Here is a 20,793-nt window from a genome sequence, read left to right on the forward strand (position 1 = left end):
TTTAGGATTAAAGAAAGTGGAGAAGACTGGGCTCCGCATCAGAGGCTCGTCTTCACTCCCACAGCCCACAGGTCATTCAGACAAGACTGACAGCCCTGTCATCCCTCTGTGACAGCACTGACACCTAACTGACGGATCAACGTCTCTCCAAATTTCCAGCTGCTCCACGCCCCCCCTTGGGTGGGTGTGCATGCGTGTGTGATAGAGACAGCCAGAGTGTGGCGTAAGGGCACACGTACACAAATAACCTGTGAAAGGGAATGGATGTGACAGCTATGGCATACACATGACAGAGGAAATGCAGCTAACTGTCTAAGCGATTCCGCGTTGCCCACAGCTGGGCTCTGCGGGAGAGGACGAAGGGAAGCAGGAGGAGGCTCGGAGATAAGGGCGAGATCCACAGCCCGTGACAGACCGGCTGAGCAGTGATGTATTCATTATGCATGAGTGTTCTTTCCGTCTGTCCATCAGCTAGCAAAGGTCGTGCGGTCAGTGTGAGGAGCTGACCTTCAAAGAGTGGCTTTTTCCTGCCACCTCACATATTGTTGTCTTGTCTCTGTGTGTTTGTTTCTCTGACCTCAATAGTGTCCACTCCGATCTGCAGTCCAGCTGAGCGCTCAAAGTTTCCTTCTCTCCTCAGATACTCATATCTGTCAAAAGAAAAAATAAACACACACATCACTTGAAAGGCTTTACAGTCCTACTATGTGGCTGACTGTGTCGCATACACACCTTGGCACGCTGCTCTCCCTGAGCGCCTGCTCCACATCCATGTCTTCACTCTCAAAGTCGACAATGATGATGCTGAAGTTGTCATCCTTCGTCTGGCGATGAAGATTCTCCATGTCAGAGATAAACTGCTGTACCCAGCGAGCCTGGTTTTTAACTGATAGACAGTAAAAAAAAGCAAACAGCAAGTTGGGAAAAACATTTAGATTTGTTGCTATCAAGTGCCAATCACCAAGGCCATGCCCCCCTTTTGGGAGGAAAGAATGGTACTTTCACATGTTAGCGAGAGAAACTAAAGTGGCAACAACCATGTTAATAACCAAAGACTTCACATTTTTAGGATTTTAGGAACAGATGATGGATGAATATTCACTGTCAGCATGGTAAATAGCTTAATGATGCTGGTGAAGGCTACAACTGATGGACAGCTAGCTTGAGTGGGAGGCTGCTGGAGAACAGTCACACAGTATAGCAGCATGAGGAAACATGACTCTCTTCTCCAACTAAATCTTCCCCAGAACAAAGAGTTGGCTATTAACAGGTTGGTTTCTACAGACAACACTTAGCCCAATGCTAAGCGCTCCTCACATTGCTCTGCAGACATCTTTCCATTCCCGAAAAAGAGGTGTGACCGTGACATTTTGCAAAGTACCCTTATGTGCCGGTGTGGTCTTTCTGTTGAATTTTCTCCGTATGAGTAGAAAATAAAGTCTGAATGATGTCAGTTTAACAACTAGTTCTATACTGTTTATTCAGTTTTGAAAGTTCCCCTGTTTGACTGACCTGGCACCACAAAGTGCACCATGACATCTTTCCTCCACTGCAGCATGACCGGCTGGCACAGCAGAGGCTTAGCATAAGCGGTGCTCCAGGGAGTCGCTCCGGGCCGGGCGGGGGACCTGGTGGAGGGAGCTGGAGGTGGAGTGGCGAGGCTGGACATTGCAGCGGATGGGGCCGAAGCAGGCACCGAGGCCGGGGCAGAGTCAGTGTTCTCTAGACTTTCCTCGCCTTGCCTGCTGCGGTGGAGCAGCAGGTAAATGTATTCTGACAGACGCACCACGCTGCGGCCTCTCTCCATTAGCTCGAGCTCCACCAGGTAACGGTTCCCTCTCGCCGAGTCGCGCCGCTTCTCAACATTAATGATTCGCAGCAGGGTGTAGATCCTGGAACACAGACAGAAGAAAAGCTTAAGAAAAAACAGACAGGTTTGTCCATGCTCTGAAATATGTATAGCATGAAAAAAGGGAGAGGATGCAAATATAAAACACAATTTCTTATATCATTCTCACAACTGGATTAATTATTGTTTGACTGCAGGCAGACCACCTCAAGACTGTGGCGTTATCTGTGGTGCCGTGAAGTCAGCATGGTGTGATGTGGGAGGAAAATGAAAACAGAGAAAACTTAATGGCCAACAAATAAGGCTTGTAAGCACCGCTCCAGAAAATGGTAATCAGCACACAGAGGACTGCTAACATGAAGTCACCAGGCCGTGACCAATATGTTCTCGGTGAAATTACTTCTTGTTTTACATAATGGTTAGCATGAGAAACCACATTTGAACTAACATAAGCTCTCTTTTAGCCTCACATCATTCTCACCACCTCCACTTCATCCTTACCCTCCGTTCCGTTCGTTGAGTTTCTCCATGTACTGCGCCAGCACATCCACCACCTCACTCTCTGCCAGCTGGAGGTTGCCAGACACATTGCAGCGCAGGTCATTCCAGTCAGAGCGCAGCAGCTCAAAGTCCATTGGATTGACTGAGAAGGTCCTCTGCCAGTTGATGCTCTCCTCTGCCCACCCTGGCCGAGCCTCGACCTCCTCGTAGCTGTAGTCCGATATCTCGCCCTCTTCTGGTTCTGGCTCGGGATCAGGGTCGGGGTCGGGATTAGAGCGGTTTGTATCCTGGTCGAGTTCTGGCGGGTTGGGGTCTGGGTCTGGCTGCTGCTGGGACTCTGTGATCTCAGAGGTCCTGAGGTAAGAGGTGACACGTGATTGACCTTGGAGCGTGTTCTCTGTGGAGTTTAACCTTGGCAGGGTAACTGGAGGTGAAGGGGGATCTTGATGATGGGACAGTGGGGTTAACGGGTCTCCTTTGCTGGGTAGGTCAGCAGTCACAGTAGTCTTTAAATCCCGGTGCTCCCCTTTCCTCTTGCTTTTCTCTAGTTTTGCCCCTGCTGCACTGTTGGCAGACTTATGTACACTCTCATTCTGTATATTGACGCTTCCATTGTGAGGAGATGTCTTCCCTTCTTTTGTGGGGGGATTGGGCCAGAGCTGAGGGGCACTGACAAGACTTTTAACTCCTGTTATGCTTCCCCCAGCATGTCCTTTGGCACCCAGGTTGACCAGCCTAGTGGTCTTACCAGTTTGGTACAGAAAGACCCCCGGGAACACCTCTCTAGGGTCGTGAGATGCCCTCTCCTCCCTCCTCTCTCGTCGCTGCTCCCTCTCCCTCTCCCTCTCCCGCTCCTTGGCAGGTCGAGGCCTGGTGATGTAAATCTTGTTCTCCTCCCTCTTCTCCTTCTTGTTTCCAGCGAGCTTGTTGTTGTTCATTTGGAGGTTGTTGCTATGGGCGGAGTTGCTGAGGATCTGCTTGGCTCGGCTGGCAAGGGCAGAGAGGGAGGACTTTTGGGGGAAAAGGAGCGTAGACTTGCTCAATTTAGGCGGACTCTCAACTCCTTTCTCTACTCCTCCTCCTCCTCCTCCACCACCTGTCCCTCCTCCTCCTCCTCCTCCAACACCACCTGTTCCTCCTCCTTTCCTGCCAGGGCCCAACTCTGCAGGACCAGTGCGGATCCAAGACAGAGAGCGACCCCGGACCACACTGTCCACGTCAGGCTGAAACACTCTGGATTGAGGCTCTTCAAGTCCCTTCCTGCTGTCGTGTCTCATGTTGCCTCTTGTATGATCCCTTCCCCAGTCTCTGTCCAGATCCCTACCAATCTGTCCATCTCTTTGAGGAAAGTGCCTCCTTTCTCTGTGGCGTATGATGCTGTTGACTGCTCCCTCCTCCTCTTCGTCTGGGTCCTCCTCTTCTTCTTCCCCTTCTCTGCCAGCTTGTGTGGGCCCAGGCTTTGAGTGCTGGTGGGAGGGTTTGGAAGTGTGGCTGGTCTGGCTGGGATGGGAGGGCTTCTTGGGCGGCTGTGTGCCAACGATCTCTGCCTCGTCCTCTGTATCTACCACCTCCTCTTCCTCCAGGAAATCTGGAGACATGAAGGAGGCACAAAGTTGAAAGTGTGTGTGTACATGAGTGTAAATATGCATGACTGTACGTGCACACATGAGTGCGTGTCTGTTCATTATTAGTTACCATCTGGGTTGGGGAAGAAGAACGGTCTGTCGTCTTCCTCCTCATCCATCTTCATATATTTGTAGAAACCAAACCTGGCAGACACAACAAGAGGCAACACACACACTCAAACACACAGCCACATGCATTAACATAAGGCTGACGTTTCAATGTGCCTTGCAGCATAATAAACTTAATCTCTTGGTGAGAGGTCGCATGAATCACTGCCATCAAATTCACACTTGAACAGTTATTCTGCATAATCAATGCTCTTGTTCATAATATACAAGACAGAGACAAATGTTCTCTTAGCTCTCTACGAGATAAAAGCAATAATGTCCTTACTTCTCCAAGTAGATAGGGGACTCTCTGTAGAAACACTTGTTTTCTCGCTCCATGTGGGTGAGACGAGTGAAGTCATTGGGGTAAACGAAGGATAGATAGACCTGAAGAAAAGTTAAGCGTCAATCAAAAATGCATTGACCCCAGAAAACACAGATGAAGGGGTTGATTGCCATTCTGTGAGGATTAGATTAAAAACCAGCGCTGAATTCAAATTCAGCCACTTTCTCTACACAATGCTCCGTTTCCTTCTGTCAAATCTAAAGTAGATTTGCTGTTTCTGCGGCTGTCACCTCCAGCTCAACGATCGTCTCCGCAGCTGCTGCAGTAACTCCTGTTGTCCTAAAGGGGGAAGCAGCGCTCAACACTACCTGCACCTGCTTCCTTTCTGTGTTTTCGATGTCGCGCTCACGTCCAAACCAGCACTGACTTATCTTCTCTGCTGTTATGTTTTCTGTCCAGTAAATATGCCCCTTACTGAGAATATTCTCAGTAAGGGGCAGCAGGGGAAAAGACTAATGCAAGTGGATGAACTTCTGATGAACCTACAAGTATAATTTTAGTAAGAACTCTCTCTCTCTCGCACACCAAAAAACATCATCACATATCCTGAGCGGGAAGGTGACTTACAAACTGCAGGCCCTGGTATCTGGCAATGGGAAAATCTTTGACCACATAGGTTGGAGAGTAGAGACAGGCCGGAAGAACGTTTTCCAGTCGGGAGGGGTCGATCATAGGAGCTGCAGAGAGAGCAGAAAGACAGAGGGGGAGGTAAATATTTGAGGTCGGGTACAAATATGTATATGGAATTCTGTTTCCAACAAACCAAAAAGTGCAGAGATGATCAGGGCAAAGGAAAACACACACAAAAATGGAACACAACCAGCCAGACGACATGACATGTTGAATGCAGCTGACAGCCAGAGAGACTGTGAGACCAACAGTCAATCAGTCAGTCAGGGAAAATGACATGCCAGAAATCCTGCATGAGGAGAGAAAAAGAGAGGCAGCCTGAAACGATGAGCGGCAGATTTACTGCTGTAGAAGGTGTCCCTGGGGTCTGGCTTCAGCATATCCGCTCCGTGCTGCACGATGCCGCCTCCCTCCAGACCCTGGGACTGAGAGTCCTCTGGGAGACGAATGTGACTGGCCAAGGTCTGGGGAATGTGATCGACACTGTTCATCTTCAGATTGGACTCGTCTGAAAGATACAGAAAGAGAGAGACGCAGTGAGGCCGAGGCGATGCAGGATAGAGGGAAAGAGGAAGATTCGCGATTGCACTGACTGTTTTGATTAGCTCAAGGATGGACGAATTTGATGTTAGCTGTTAACCAGGAAAAGGTGAAGAATGGGGAGGAAAAGAGGCCATAAGAGGGGCAGAGAGGAAGGAAACAGAGAGCGAGCAGAAAAAAAAAGCTGAAGTGGGAAGATCAGAAAAAAGTTGGGAGAAAACAAAAACAGAGCCGAGTCATAATTATACCAATCGATAGCAGGGAAGGAGGAGAGAGCATGTGTGATTAATGGCATGTCAGGAGCCAAGGTCTGATGGGAGAAATGCTTTATAATTAACAGGGTGGTCAGCATCATTTTTATCCTCAAGAGGGTGGAGTGTGCACGCTCAGTGTGTGCGTCTTTGTGTGTGCACAGGCTACATGGAGAAAGCCTTTTTTTAAAACTTCCCTTCTTCTACAAGACATCTGTTGATCACATACCTCGTTGCCACGACACAGACTGATTAATTGTCTATATTACTGAAATCCTCAAAACGAGCAAACAAACAATGGGAACAACCCTTCCTCTCTATCTTTTGATGTAGTGGGTTTATCGTAAAAAAACGCGGCCATATTTCTGTATGGCACAGATATTAAAAGTCGATCATGTGGTCATTTGAATCTCCTGGTCTCTGTAGTAAATGTCTGTGTGTGTGTGTGTGTGTGTGTGTGTGAAATTCATTAACAGCTACCATCTGGGTTGCACTTTTATGTGTGCTTTCACTCATTCTGAACTGTTCTGAAAAAGAATTATCGCACCAATAAAAAAATCCTGAAACCATGAGAAATTACTTTGGAGCTGTGCTGAACTGCAACTCGAGATGTCATGTAATGCACCATGTGTAATTATCACAACATAAACTATCATTTAATTTGTAAAAACTCAATAATACACAGTTTAAGTTCTTTCAGTCAGCAGGATTCTCAACCATGAAGATGGATGCTTAGATCTCAGATGAGATACCAAATTCTGGAAAATATTCAAAAACGAATGCACTCTACCAGTTTGGCATAGTTATTACTGGGTTTCCATACACTGAATATGAGCTGAAAACAGGTCAAAATACGTAGAAATGTACAGTATTTGTAACACATTGAAACACTTTGCTGAGCCACCCATGTGTTAGCATCTGGCCACAGCTCTGTGAAAGTCAAGTTAACAAGTATGACATAAAGGGAGGAGCAGGGATGGATGGGTGGAGGGAGACAGATGAGGAGACTGTAATGCTCGAATCCAGCAGGTGACCTCATACTGTATACCATACAAGGCCTCCTTATTCCCTGTCATAGCCGGTCATAAACAAGAAAGCATATATTCCCCAGAAAACCTGCTGCTTTGCCCAAAATGACAACTCCACAAATCATTTTCCGTGCAGCCCGCATTTTCCCTTGTGAATGATACTGAATCCTTGTGACACACTGCTATTCTTAGAGCTATAGAGATTAGACATCTACTCAGGAGCTAGTGCTCTCATCTCTGCAACAAATGACACTTACAGAAAAATAGAGCACATTAGACTCTGCACTTCTCTTTGGCCCAAAACAGAGAAGATACGCCATGCTCTCAAAGTGACAATCTGCTGCTGCCCTCAAAAAATACACATCAAATAAGAGAAAATGTTGATTTTGATGATTCAAGCCACAGACAAAATGTGAGTTTGTTCGAGGCACGAGGGAGAAGCACATCTTGGTTTAAAAAAGGGTTGATTCTGTGACATTAAACTACCAATCGATACCAGACTAGACTAATGAAGTTGTGCTTTTATAGCGCCAGTTCCTCTTTCTATTTGGCAAGCTCTCAGCTAGACAAAAAGCCTAGAAATAAAGAGAATCATTAAAGAGTCCTGTGTGTATCTTAGCCACAAGCATCAGAAAACCTTAACATCCATTTTAAAAGTAATCATCCAACTTAATTTACTTAGACAAGACGACAGAGAAGCTTTCCATGCAGTGCTTCGGCCGGGTAGAGCAGCTCTTACCTGCGTACAGGGAGATGTAGGCCGAGTCTATCACTTCATATTTCAGACCAGGGAGGAATGGACGCCACTGTGTGTGAAAGCAGAGAGTGAGAGGAGAAAACTAAATGCCGACATGCAGAAAGCACAAGGTGAGCAGAAATCATCCGTCACTGTTTGCAGGCTAAACTGTGACACTCTCTGTGTTATCGATCTCAGCAACATCACAGGATCGATGTGATGCTGGGGTTTTGTATAAACACACCTAGAGAGAGAGAGAAGAGGAAATGAGAAAAAAAAAAAAAGTGTGGTACATGAACAGAGAGATGTGAGGCCGTAGGGGGGTGAGGAAGGAAGGGTGAAGTCATCAAACAAGAGCAAAAAAAAAAAAAAAGAAAGAAGAGAAAACCCAACAGAAGCTGCACCGCGAGCAGAGCGAGGACAGAGCCATAGGAAGACGGTGACGGCTAGGTGTGAACGGGAAGACGCACTAATGACCTGAAAACAGAGACAAGCATGGCGAGAGAAATAAAGAGAGACAGTGAGGAAGAGTAAGAGAGAGAAGCTACAATTCTTTTAAATAGATTTCACAATTACCACCTCACTTCTGGTTAGCCAGGATATAATCACAGGAGACAGGTCATTTTCCAACCCTCGGGTTGAGAATACAAATATAAACACCCTCCTCGGGCTCATGCAAATGCCTCCACGTGTGTACGCACAGCAAACACACACACGCACACACAGACACACATTTGTGGTTCGAAATTCTGTTGCGATCCGCATTTTATCATCCGTGTAGCACCGCCTGAAGCGCCGCCGATATGTGGAAGCCCAGCGGAGCATTTGTTTGTATATCATATCTGTATTGTATGCTACATCTCCACGCCCACGCCGACACATTAACACAGAAGCGCACACAACCAAACAAGTGCTCGCACAAAAAGGATGACAAACAAGGACACAGCTCGGCATCACGCTGAGCGGCAGCAGGGAGCAGCTCAGCGGGCCACCAAAGGCTTCAGCCTTGTGTCATTATTTTAGGGTGATTGTCTTCAAGGTCAAGTCAGCAGGCTGTCACTGCCTGACTCAAGGAAGGACAAAAAAGTGGAGACCACATATGAGTTGTTTCTAAAGAGGTTTAGTTTCACCCAGCTGTACAGATCTACATAAAGAAGTTCAACAGATGTAGCGATGTCTTCACACAGCATCAGTAGTGTCAGTGATGTGTGTGTTGTAGATGTGCTCCGTTGTTGTTGAAAATAAGTGGAACCAAACCCGCCTAAAAACAGTGGAAGCGAGGGAAGAGACAGAAACTGATTGATTGACAGCAGCTTTGACAGACGTTTTGAATTATCTAAAAACATCAAGGATGGCTCCATTGCATTCGAGCGTCCCTGTGAGCCCTGACAGTATGACAGTGGACCTGTGAACTGAGGCGGCTACAAAAAAGTTATAATGTTGCGTAAAACGGAAAAAAAAAAAAATAAAAAAATAAAAAATGAATGCAATGATATGTAAATCCTTTTTGACCTATATTCAACTGTTTTTTTTTCCTGAAAGGAGGACACTAACATGGACACTAACACACCATCATACCATCACACATGCTGGCTTTTGAACTCTGCACTGGTAACAGTCTGGATGGTCTTTTCCTCTTCAGCCTGGAGGACACGACGTCCATGATTTCCAGAAACAATGTGAAAGGTGGACTCGTCAGACCACAGCACACTTTCCACTTTGTGTCAGTTCATCTCAGATGAGCTCAGGTGCAGAGAAGTCAGCAGCGTTTCTGGTTGTTGTTATTGATATATGGATTTGCTTTGGATGGAAGAGTCTTAACTTGCATTTGTAGATGGAGCGAGAAACTGTGTTTACCGACAATAACTCTTCTTTTCTGAAGTGTTCCTGAGTGCGTGTAGTAATATCCTTTATACAATCATGTTGTTTTTTAAAGCAGTGCTGCCTGTGGGATCTGAAGGTCATTCAAGGGCATTCGATGTTGTTTTTCGGCCTTGCCCCTTTACATGCAATTATTTCTCCAGATTCCCTAAATTCCTTGAAATTGTGTGTTGAGAAACATTCTTAAATGATTTATCCACACAGTTTTTCACAAACTGCTGAACCTCGCGCCATCTTTGCTTGTGAACGACTGTGCCTGTCGAGGATGGAGCATTTTTGGAGCATCTCGCAATTTTCCCAGTCTTTCGTTGCTCCTGTCTGTCCCAACTTGTTTGAAACATGTTGCTGCATCAAATTCAGAATGAGTTGATCAGCTTGAACATTAAATATCTTGTCTCTGTACTGTATTCAAGTGAATACAGGTTTAAAGAATTAGCTCATGATTCTGTTTTTATTTGTGTCTCACACAGCATCCCAACTTCTTTGGAATCGGGGTTGTAAATCGAATTGGGCCATCAGTCATTTTTATCATCTACAGCTTGTTCTACTGTGACATGTCAAAGTGACGGCTGTGTAAAAGGCCTGACGAGCCTTGACTTCAGCCTCCAGGCTCCAACAGGGCGATGATGTGGGCAGTAGGGAAGCCCGTCCACGAATCCTAAGAGCCGTTATTTGCAGCCGAAATGCACCACAAGCCATCACAGGGTCGTTTGCAAGGCTCAGTGGAGCTCAACACTCAGTTGCTGTCACATCAGCCATAAGAGCCTTACAACACACACATATACATACACATATACATAAATACTTGACATACTGCATGTGTATCTGTGAGGCCTATTTTACAGCTTTGTGGGAATTTCTCCAACTCACTGTCTGGCCCCAAGAATTCTCTTATTAATTCCCCCAAGGGAGATAATGAATCGGTGTGTATTTAAATGTTTGCATGTGCACCTTTTACGTATACACAGTATTTGTTGTGTGTGTGCGAACGTGGGTGTGTACTCTGTGTGTACGGGTGCGTCCTCTGTGAAATAGTGTTGACAGGGAGCAGCAGGAAGAAGCAGAGGCCTGCTCACTGGCCCCGCAAGTTCAACGGAGAGGAAAGAAAATCAATATCCAAGGGGAAATAATAAAAAAAGTACCAATTGCAGAGCAAAATGGCACCGGGCAGCCAGCAGTGCTGTTTCATCACGTTTCATCATGCCTGGACCACCCAGTGACATATGAGGTTTTGATATTGTTTTCATCCAGCTGGCCAAAAATGGGTGTTGCTCCAAGCCAGAGTGCGTGGTTTGAGGCCCGCCGGAGTGACACACCTACAGTACTTTCATTCCAGCTTACACACACACACACACACACACACACACACACACACACACACACAGAAAGTTTGCCTCTGGTTCCATCAGGCGCACGTTATTTTTTATCCACCAGTGATTAGCAGTTTATTGCTTCTGAGAGAGCTGACCGCTGGCTGCCGTTGTGTTTGTTTCCTTGAATTCAATCGGCTGCTCCAAAGCCTAAGGCACTATGGATATGAAGTTGTTTTGTTAGTGTGACACTTAAGAGGTACCGACATAATGAAACTCTGTGACCTTTCCAAGTTTACGTAAAAATCAATTCAGATTTGAGGTCCAATAAGATTAAGAGAAAGTAAACACTTCCATTTAGTGCTCCTTTGGCCTCGCATTTTCCAGGGAATTAATAATTGTTTGGCAGTATTGCCTTACCTTTCTCACAATAACACATTATGTCCTAATAAATCGTGAACAAATAAAGCAGGAACGGAGACGAGGAAAGATGTTTGCTTGAATCAGGCTGCTCAGGTGGACTAAGGTTGTCTAGCTGTTGTCCATGTCCATTTGTTCGGTAGAGGACACAGAAGTTCACTGCGTGCTTTTTCTCTATTATCTCTCTCTTTCTCTGTCTCACTCACACGTTTCTTGAATTAAGCCCAAATTGGTAGAGTGGTAAACAGAGAAAAGCCAGTGCCAGAGACGACGGCAGAACGAGACAGATGTTAACAAGCTCGACGACACCTACCTGAGGAATAAAGGCAAGAAGAGGCCAGGATTACACTGATGTTATTTATTCATGTCGCCTTTAGTTTGAATACAGGGTAGGCTGGACGACTCTGCAAGGTCCTTTAGAGCAGCACCCTCTCTACAGTCACAACGATTATGAAGGAAGGAAACCTGGAAACTGTATGACAGTTTTTAAGGTCACTCCAATTACTGATTATGGGCTAAGTTGGTGACAATGCAAGACTGAAGCATAAGGCTGGTGATTTATTATTTTTTTCTCCAAACTTGTCCAAAAACTATTAAAACTATTACTGGACGACAAGTTCCTTCATGAAAACCAGCTGTTTCAGGAAATTGTTCAGTCTTTGTTAAAAATAAAATTATATATTTCTGGCAAAGCTTAAAAACGGTCTTGAGTCGGACTGAATGAGGTTGGGGCTGGGAGCCATAGACCAGGCAGCTGGAAAGCACTGAAAGACGGAAGCATTCATAGTTATTTTTGGTCTTTTCATGGAATTTACTGGCAATTAGAAAAATAGTCACCAACTTTATCCTTTCAAAATACTACACTACTTAAAATGCATCTGTTACAAAGTGAAAAACACAAGTCACATAAAAACGTTATGATGAACTGTATTCTAGTGAGGCTACACTGAAGAAGGCAGCTGTACATTTATAAGTGATAATCGGTTGTATGCACAGGCTGCAAAGTGCATTTATGGAACTTGTTGTTAGTTTCTTGAGCAACATTTCTCACGGTAACAGTACAGTATTCTCGTACCCTTTCCATCCCCGGTTATATGTTATGTGCTATCTGTGTGTTACATGCTTTGAGACATCACATTGTAAATCTGATATCAGCTGCTTCTGTGGTTCAACAGAGACAAACACAGTTTCTAGGTTGGAACTTTGAACTTCTTGGTAGATCAAAAACACACTAATTAACGCCGTCCTTTGGTGAATGTCAACACAACCATGACCTGGACACATGAGCTTTATTTAACCAGGAACATTGAGATTAAAACCTCTTTCACAAGTGTGTGAGCTGACAAGCGATGACAAGAAAAAGTTCCATTTACTGATGGGCTGCGAGAAAAGTTACAACAGCTTCAGTAGGAAGAGACGCAACATTTTAACACTGGCAGTAATGGAGAGGGTGTAGCGTGGAGCTGCAGTGCTGCCCACTGACAAGCGCCTGGCAGCAGAGCATCAAGGAGAGGCGCCTGATGGGCTCTGAACAGACTCCTGCCTAACAGAGCACTGAAGGCGTTTTGATGCCTTGCTGATACTGTTATAGAAATCTTCATACCATGAAAGTAGTCATGGATGCAGAAAGTTAAGAAAAGCCAAGAAAGCAGAGTAGATCTATCTGCTGACAAACAGTACTACAGGACACGCCTACTACATGATACACCCTCGAGTTGGCAGTTTGATTATGTTTAGCCTGCGAGAGTGCAGATGGTGTTAGGGTCTACAGTTTTCCCTCCTTTTCCTTCTGTGTTCTTGTGCTTCCTTTCCCCTCTGTCTCCTGTCTGCTGTGTGTATGTTTCACTGCAGGCTGTGGCTGGCAGATCTGGTCTGGCTTCGTCTTCTCCTGAGCACACCTGCTCTCAATCATTCAGTCAAGACTCACCTGCTGCCACAGTTTATGAGCATCGGCCTTCCACCCAGTATTCATCAAATCGTCTGTTCATGATTGAGATGCCTGCTTTAGACTCTGCCTTTTCCCCCTCTGCTTGCCTGCTTCCTAACTTCTTTGTGTCCAGGTTGACTCCAGTCCGTGCCCTGTCAGTCTGTCCTCCACGTGTACCCTGGATCTGGACTTGTCTCCAGCCTGTTCGCCCTCTCGACATCCCCTTTGGTTGTGGATCTGCAAGATTCGTCTGTTGCGCATTTCTGAAGATTCATTAAACTGTTGCCTTTTTTTAATCTGCATCTGTCTCTGAGTTCAGCGTTTGGGTCCATGTTCTCTGTTTGCAAATGTAACAGATGGACTCTTCTCAAAAAAGAACCGTAACTAAAAAAAAAAAAAAGCTAACCAAAAACTACAGTGTGGAAACAAGGACATAAAGCTCCTGACTGATTATGCTCTTATTTCAATTGACAACTAAACAGAAGTAACACTTACATGCTAGAGGATAAATGCCACTCTCCATTCGCTGTCACACTGACATGAAAATAGTGGCTTGTTTTTCACGTCATATCATGTCTTGCCTAGGGACAGAGGAACAATATTCAAAGAGAGATGAGGAGGTGGATACAGAGACGGGCTGTTTGATTTTCTGTGTTGAATTATACATTAGCCAAAGTCTCTCAGACCAGACATTTCAGAAAGACAAATGAGCCCAATATCCATAGCAATTACTGCTGCGTCGTAGTCAGTGTGTCGACGGCGATGCCCTGTGTGCTCTGAGGCGAAACCGGTTAGTCACACTAACACTCTCACTAGATTCAAATCAAGTCAGACTTACATGACAGAATGTCCTAGCACACCTCTGAGAATCCCATGTGTTTGCTCTGCAGCCAAATGAATAAAACTTATGACAAGGACATGCAGGTACTTTGGTCAACATAATGCTTACTGGAAAGGAGATAAGGGGAATAACAAGCCTGACCTGAATACGAATGGAGATAAAAAAAAAAAAGAGACAACAGAATTGATATTTTTGGACTAAGTGAGCATGACAGCACAGACCCAACTGCACATGTTAAGTTTGATTTAATATGAGCTAAGGCAGCCTATGGCAGATTAAAAAACATGCAATGATAAAACACATTAGCAGGATGTGATCCGACACATGACCTGAATATGCTAACACCAGTGTGCCTGCATGTTCTAGCCTTTAATCTCGAGTTGTTTAAGAACTTATTGAATGAAATATGAAGCCAGAAGTGCGATAGACATGGTAAAGCAGAATAAAATGTACAGTGAAGTAAGCATATGAAAGGTAACAAGGACACAATGAGCGTGGGTGACGGGAAGCTACACAGCTTCCCTTTTAAATCTTGAAATGGCATGTCTTGTGTGGGAAGGTGCTCTTTGGAAAGTGTCTGATCAAATCTCCATGATGACAAGAGAAAGCAGGGGCATGAACGGCACACAGAGATGCGAACATCAGCAGTGCTAATGGCTTTAAATCCCTGCTGCCACAGTAACGCACAAGTGTTCTCCTGTGGTTCTATGAGCAAGAACAACATGAAGGAGAATAATATTTGGCTATACGATGAGTTCTTCTCGATTATCAGAGGCCATTCTTGCACTTTTCATCCCCTTCATACAGTGGGAGAACCTAGATGATAACCCTGCAATCAGTGGAGTTGAATCAAACGGTGCTGACGTTGCCCTCTAGAGGCTGACAAACAACATGGCAGTAAAAGCATCCCGTGCACTGAAGAGCCAGTGTTGGTGAGGTAAAGGTTAATGCTGGTGTTCCTGTTTTTTCGGTACATGACGTCTTGGAATGAAGGTGGCACATGATGGCAAACTGAAATGTCATCGCACTAAAAATAACTGACATGACCATAAGGTGGCCTGAGCAATGAGGCAAAGGTCGAGGATCACATACAGTGTATGTACAGTGTGTGGACTCCACAATCAAAAAATGCTTGAAGACCACCAAAGTGAGATTAATCAGGGATCTTAAAATGCATGTCAAAATGAAAACAAAAGCCATTTATGGGAGGACAAAAGCAAATTTGTGCATGAAGACAAAACTGAATGTAAAAAGATGAAAGTTGGAAAAAAGTACTTGAAAAGGTAAAAAAGGACTCAGTGAAAACTGAAAAAAGAAAAAAAAAACATATGTCTGTGAGCAGCAGACTTCGACCCTAAAAGGTGTTGAAGTGGTAAAGAAACTGCGAGAAAGCTGAATTATTTCCAAAGTAAAACGACACACACAATATACTTTAACAGCAGGCTCCAGAACTCATGGACCACGACTGATTTACAGTATTTCGAGGAGGGGGGGCGCGAGGCAGATGTTGAGAAGCCTGTGTGTACATGTGTGTATGGCTGTCCCTTTGCGTACACACCCATGAGCCTGCAGGGTTGGGGTTGATGGGGTGTGAGTTTGTGTGTGTGCATATATGGGTGTGTGTATTAATTGGTGGGCAGTTCGAGGCTTGGCCTGGCAGCAGTGATAAAACAGGGCCATTAAAACCCTGCATTTAAATCCCACACCCCTGGCTCTCCATAAACTTGCCATTACTAATTAAGGCGTGACTTTCCTCTCTTCTCTCTCTCACTCCCTCTTCCTCTCAATCACACCATTTAATGGCCAACGCTTTCCTTCATTCTGTCACGTGTGTCAGTGTAGACGTTTTTCCATTAGGCCAGTGGAAAGGTCCAGTGTTTCACTGACCAAGATCCAGATGGCATTTCAGAAACTTAATGAAACGACTGCTGACTGAGTCTTCTTTCATCTCGTGCAATCCATTTAAAAAGCAGTCATCACTCTGAAGACAGTTTATTTCAAGTTAATTGAAGAAAAACACTGTGGGTGAGCGTAGTAATGGAAAGGTTCAGTCAGAGTGCAGGTTTAGTAACTTGCCTACTCATCCTAACAATCTCCTCATTCATTGGCCGACAGTAGTTTCCATCCCCTTGGGTAAGGCACGGTGTATTCCTAACCTGTCTCTTCCGGTCTCCAGTGCTGTTTATGTCCTGCTTCCTGCAGCCATTCTCCCAAATTCCTTCACACGATGGCAAAGAGAGGGGCCAACAAAGGTTCTCTTTCTTATTTTCTTGCCAAAAGGTAACTTTCAGACAGCGCTTGTGTACTATCTGATATTGACTCCCCCTTGTTTCTTTATAACAAGCGCCGGTAAACAAATACATTCCCAGAGGAGCAGCCCACCTTTGACCATGCAATCACAGCTTGGCACAGAACACAGAAGAAAGAGCTGCAAATCCACACTATCTGCTCTTTAACAAATGAGTGCCTGGGTTTCTGCAGATTTATGTGAGCCCTGGGCTTACGCTGTTGTGGGCCGGTCACAGTAAATCTGCTATTTTTGTCAAGGTGTGAAATGTATTCCGCTGTTAAATCACACACAGGGGCCTTACTAAGACAGCACAGCGTACACACACACACACACACCGATTCCCTCACACAATCTTGATTTGCTGCATGACTTTTATACGCTTCATTAAATTGTTTCTACAAGTGCAAACCCATTTTGATGGCCTCATGAGTAGTTGGCTGAGGGGAGGAGAGAGAGGCAGAAAGAAAGATGGATTTCCACATGACCTGGTTCACCAGTAGACATAATCACATGAACAGTTTTCTCTGGATGACTCGGAAAGTCTGCTAGGAAGTTGACAATTTGAACGGGAAACACCACGAGGTAGAGAGAACAAAAATACTTCACATAAAAGCCTCACATGCACAGCCTGTATACAGAATATCCTCCTCCGCACTCATGCCATTTTTTCTGTTTTAAATCTGTGTCATATGGGTCTGTCAGAGTGAGAATTATCACCGACAGAACACTTTCTCCACCCTCATCAACCCTGTTTTAAGCTGTAGGATGAGGTCATTTTTAGTGACAAAGTTTGATAAATCCACTGTAGACAACCTGCACCAGCACCAAAAGGCAGGCAGACAAAGTTAGGAACTAGTTGGTGAACATAAGTAGTGAAGCATTTAGCAGCTGAAGAGCCATGTTTCTCCTCTAGGAGCTGTTGGACATCAAAACAAAGCTGAAAGGAAAGTGAATATCGGATTTATTTAGAAAGATGACTCAAAATGAATGCTGATGTTGCACCTGTCTGCTGGAAGTGAAAGTAGGTTGTGTGCTAACACAACATGAACATTGCGCTTAAAGTCTTTTTGGGTTGCCCCCAAGTGACCAAAAAATCAATTAATACAGCTTTAAGGCCTACTCAATGCCAAAAAGCTTACAGCTATAATTTTATCCTCCGTCTCAAAGAACTTGAGATAAACATTAAAATGACTCTCTTCACAATCCAAGGAGCCGTGTAATCCATCAACACCTCTGCAATGCAGTTGTCTCACTGAAATCAGTGAAGAAGTGTGCATTTATGGTCAGAACGTAGCCTCATACCTGCAAAGGTTCACACCATCTAGCCCCAGGACCCCACCCAAATTAGCAGTGTATCCTCTCTGCTTTTCTTGCATTGTATCTCACCAACTCAGTCTGTTTGTCCTATCCAGAGGCTGTCCAAAGATAGGCGGAGGTATCTGTTTGCCACTGGGATGTGGCTGTCACAGGCTGTAATTTATTAGTCACACTTGCACATCATCAGCAGAATATTCATAACACACCCACGTCAACGATCCACAACATCCCACAGCAACAGCACAGTACTTGGGAGACCTGCCACTAACAGGACATTTCACACAGCCTGTGTGAAAACACTGCCATAGGCTGATTGTGCTGATTGTGCCAATTTACTATTATCAAACTAGACTGGAGGCCCAAGTGTCAGAATGGCATGATTGGAAAGCAGATGCATGCCTCCCTCTCTCAAACACACACACACACACACACACACACACACACACACACACACACACACACACACACACACTCAGAGTTCAGCCTGGCGCTCCTCACGTCACTCTGTCAACTCCTCTCTTAAAAAATCTAGCATACAGGAGCAAGCAATGTGAACTGAACAACACTGAACGGACTGAGGGCTCGAGATGTTTGAGAGTACAGCAGGGCTGGAAACTGTGCCCTCAGGTTAAGGAGTGGTGAGGTGATGGATGGTTTGTGGAAACATAGTGGAAAAATATGACAGGACAGTTAAGCATATTAAGACCCAGGAAGAAACTAACAAGAACTAACAGCAAGACAGAAAGGTAGGTAGAGGAAAGTAGCCAGAGGCGTTTGCAGGGGATGAAGACAAACTGAGAAAAAAAAAAGTAAAAGATCATCAACCTTGAGGGTGAAAAAATGACACTGAAGTTTTGTGAAAGAAGAGAGCAACTCCAGCAGTGCCGCTGCGGCTCTGCTCATGATGATGGTCACCATGATGACGATAACCCGGGGCCAGTGATCTCTTTTTATCATCTGCCCTCCCACTCAAAGCACAGCCTCACATGAGGCGTGTGGGCTCTCGTTTGAAACTTCATCTCGAAATTAAGCCCCACTCATCTCTGAGCTTTGCCTGAGGTGCTGAACACCACTACAGAGAGAGAAGTGGTGCAGAGGAGAGTCTGTGTGAACAGGAAGGAAAACAGAAAGTTGCAGATGAAGAAGTGCGGAACAAAGATGCAGAGAGGAAAATCCAATGAGAGGTGGAAGGGTAAGATGGAGGAGGAGAGCAATGACAGATGGTAGGAATGGAAAGAGGATAGAGGAAGAATACCAGAGATTTTAAATGACTCGATGCTCTAAACTGCTTGGGAGGGAAAGCCAGCGTGACTGCAAGGAGGGCATTTATTGCATACTGTTTTGATCAGATGGAGAAGTGAGGAAATGCAAAGTAATGTAGAGCAAAGGAAGGAGAAGAGCTCCCTTTCATTTCTCACCTGTGCAGCAAAGGGTACAAGTCAAAGCTAAATGCAAACTGTCCTGCAAACAGGTGGAAAAAGGGATGCAGACAGAGAGGCAGAACAGAGGAAGCATGCTCCCATGATCGGATGGGTCCACTTACCCCGACCTCCACGTGATCCGAGCCCTTGTCATCCTGCTTGTGGAGGATCTCAAAGTAGTATTGTCTGGACGAGATCAGGCTGAGGGGAAAGAGAGAGCAACTGTTAGATATTTGATCTTATCTGTCCATAATAAGCCACTGCAGCTCCGTCCACCTGAAAGGTCTCTCCCACACTGGAAGTATACTCAGTGTTACTGTGTGGAGACCAACCACAAATACAACTGTGAGCAATTCTGGCTCACCAAACACTAAAGGTATACCAGGATTTAATGAGACTGTGAAGTAAGGTAAACTGTTTTACTTAAAAAGCACAAATAGTCATAAAAAACATGTCAATTGGACCTGAGCATAAACAGGTTCATCAGCCTCCAATATAACTCAGCGCTGCAGGCATGAAGGCAAAGGAGACGGCAGAGAGCCAGGATATTATCAGCCTTACGTCCTGAATAAACCACTCCTTCAGAGACTGTGGGGAAGAAAATCAATGCTGCACATAAATCAACATTTTACACTTATACAAGCTTCAGTATTTCGCTGGATCTCCTGGTTAGAGCGAGTAAAAGTCTGTGCGTTATTCCCTGTCCTGATGATACACACGGCAGGCGACAACGCTTTGTTCCTATCAGAGACACACCCCGGATAATAGGCCAACATCTGCTGCTGAATGAGAGACACCCAAGCAATGCTCCACACATCATTAGCTCTTAGACCGCACACACATAGTCACAGCTGGACACACACACACACACACACACACAGTGCTGGGCAGTTTTTGCTTATATGCATGCATGTAGTGCACATCTACAGTGTATAAATACACCGTTGAGCCTCAAATGAAAGACAAATGGAAGGTTTTCTTATGAGGGTAAAATGGCACAGTATGTTACGTTTGAAAACCTAATTCTTAAACAAGATCGTGTTCACTTTGTTTGCCGCAGCCTGGTAATTTGTGAAACATTTGCTACTCTGAACTTTGGAGTCATTTGGCTCCTCCATATTCATGTGCTCTGATTCACCAAGATGTGCGACGGCGTGCTCTTTTTTCTCTTCATTTTCAGCCTTTGTTTCTGTTTTTCTGTGTCTCTTTTCTTTCTCTGTGATGGCCCCTTTTTTTCTCTCCTGTCTCCCATTTGTCTCCTGAAACAAACACAGGCTCATCCTCTTTGTTGAAGCCTGTGTTTGGAATTGAAAATAGCCCAGTAAAAACAGGAGATAACGTTAAAAAATAAAAAAACAGACAAGCAAACAGAACAACGTTTGTTGCACGATGTTATCCTTGTTCGAGAGAGTATGCGCATTTTTATGAGTTTAAAATCATTTCAGCTTTTAGTCGACACAGTAACAGTGACAGATGCCCATTAAACAAGTTCCCAGAGCCAAGAGGCATATCACTTTATGCTTTATCATCCAAAACCAAAAGAGAAAAAGCAGAGAAATTGTTCGATTTGAGAAGCAGAGATAACTGACCTGCATCCTTATTAAAACTCTAGCTTATTCATTTTTTGTCAATCAACTAATTGCCTGAGGATCCCCTCCAGACATGTGTTAAGATATGTATACAGCACTGACTTTGGCTCAAAATGCGTTTCTGACACAGTTTTTCCCCTAAGAAAGTTCTATCATCTTATTAAAATCCTTAAAATTATATCT

The 20,793-nt window shown here is 44.8% G+C and overlaps 1 protein-coding gene across 1 annotated transcript in view; it reads right to left on the reverse strand.

Annotated features, from left to right (window-relative positions):
- Window positions 1-20,793, reverse strand: part of b4galnt4a (beta-1,4-N-acetyl-galactosaminyl transferase 4a) — a 133,535-nt gene that overhangs the window by 3,424 nt on the left and 109,318 nt on the right. Inside the window, exons 8-17 of the mRNA XM_076734105.1 lie at window positions 19,144-19,222; window positions 7,618-7,684; window positions 5,403-5,567; window positions 4,997-5,106; window positions 4,370-4,470; window positions 4,046-4,119; window positions 2,351-3,938; window positions 1,513-1,892; window positions 733-886; window positions 578-650 (exon numbers count right to left, since the gene is read on the reverse strand). Of these exons, the coding sequence (XP_076590220.1) occupies window positions 578-650; window positions 733-886; window positions 1,513-1,892; window positions 2,351-3,938; window positions 4,046-4,119; window positions 4,370-4,470; window positions 4,997-5,106; window positions 5,403-5,567; window positions 7,618-7,684; window positions 19,144-19,222 (2,791 nt within the window). The remainder of the gene's footprint in view (window positions 1-577; window positions 651-732; window positions 887-1,512; window positions 1,893-2,350; window positions 3,939-4,045; window positions 4,120-4,369; window positions 4,471-4,996; window positions 5,107-5,402; window positions 5,568-7,617; window positions 7,685-19,143; window positions 19,223-20,793) is intronic.

The sequence above is a fragment of the Chaetodon auriga genome, chromosome 6 (genome assembly GCF_051107435.1).
Source record: "Chaetodon auriga isolate fChaAug3 chromosome 6, fChaAug3.hap1, whole genome shotgun sequence".
Taxonomy (NCBI): domain Eukaryota; kingdom Metazoa; phylum Chordata; class Actinopteri; order Chaetodontiformes; family Chaetodontidae; genus Chaetodon; species Chaetodon auriga.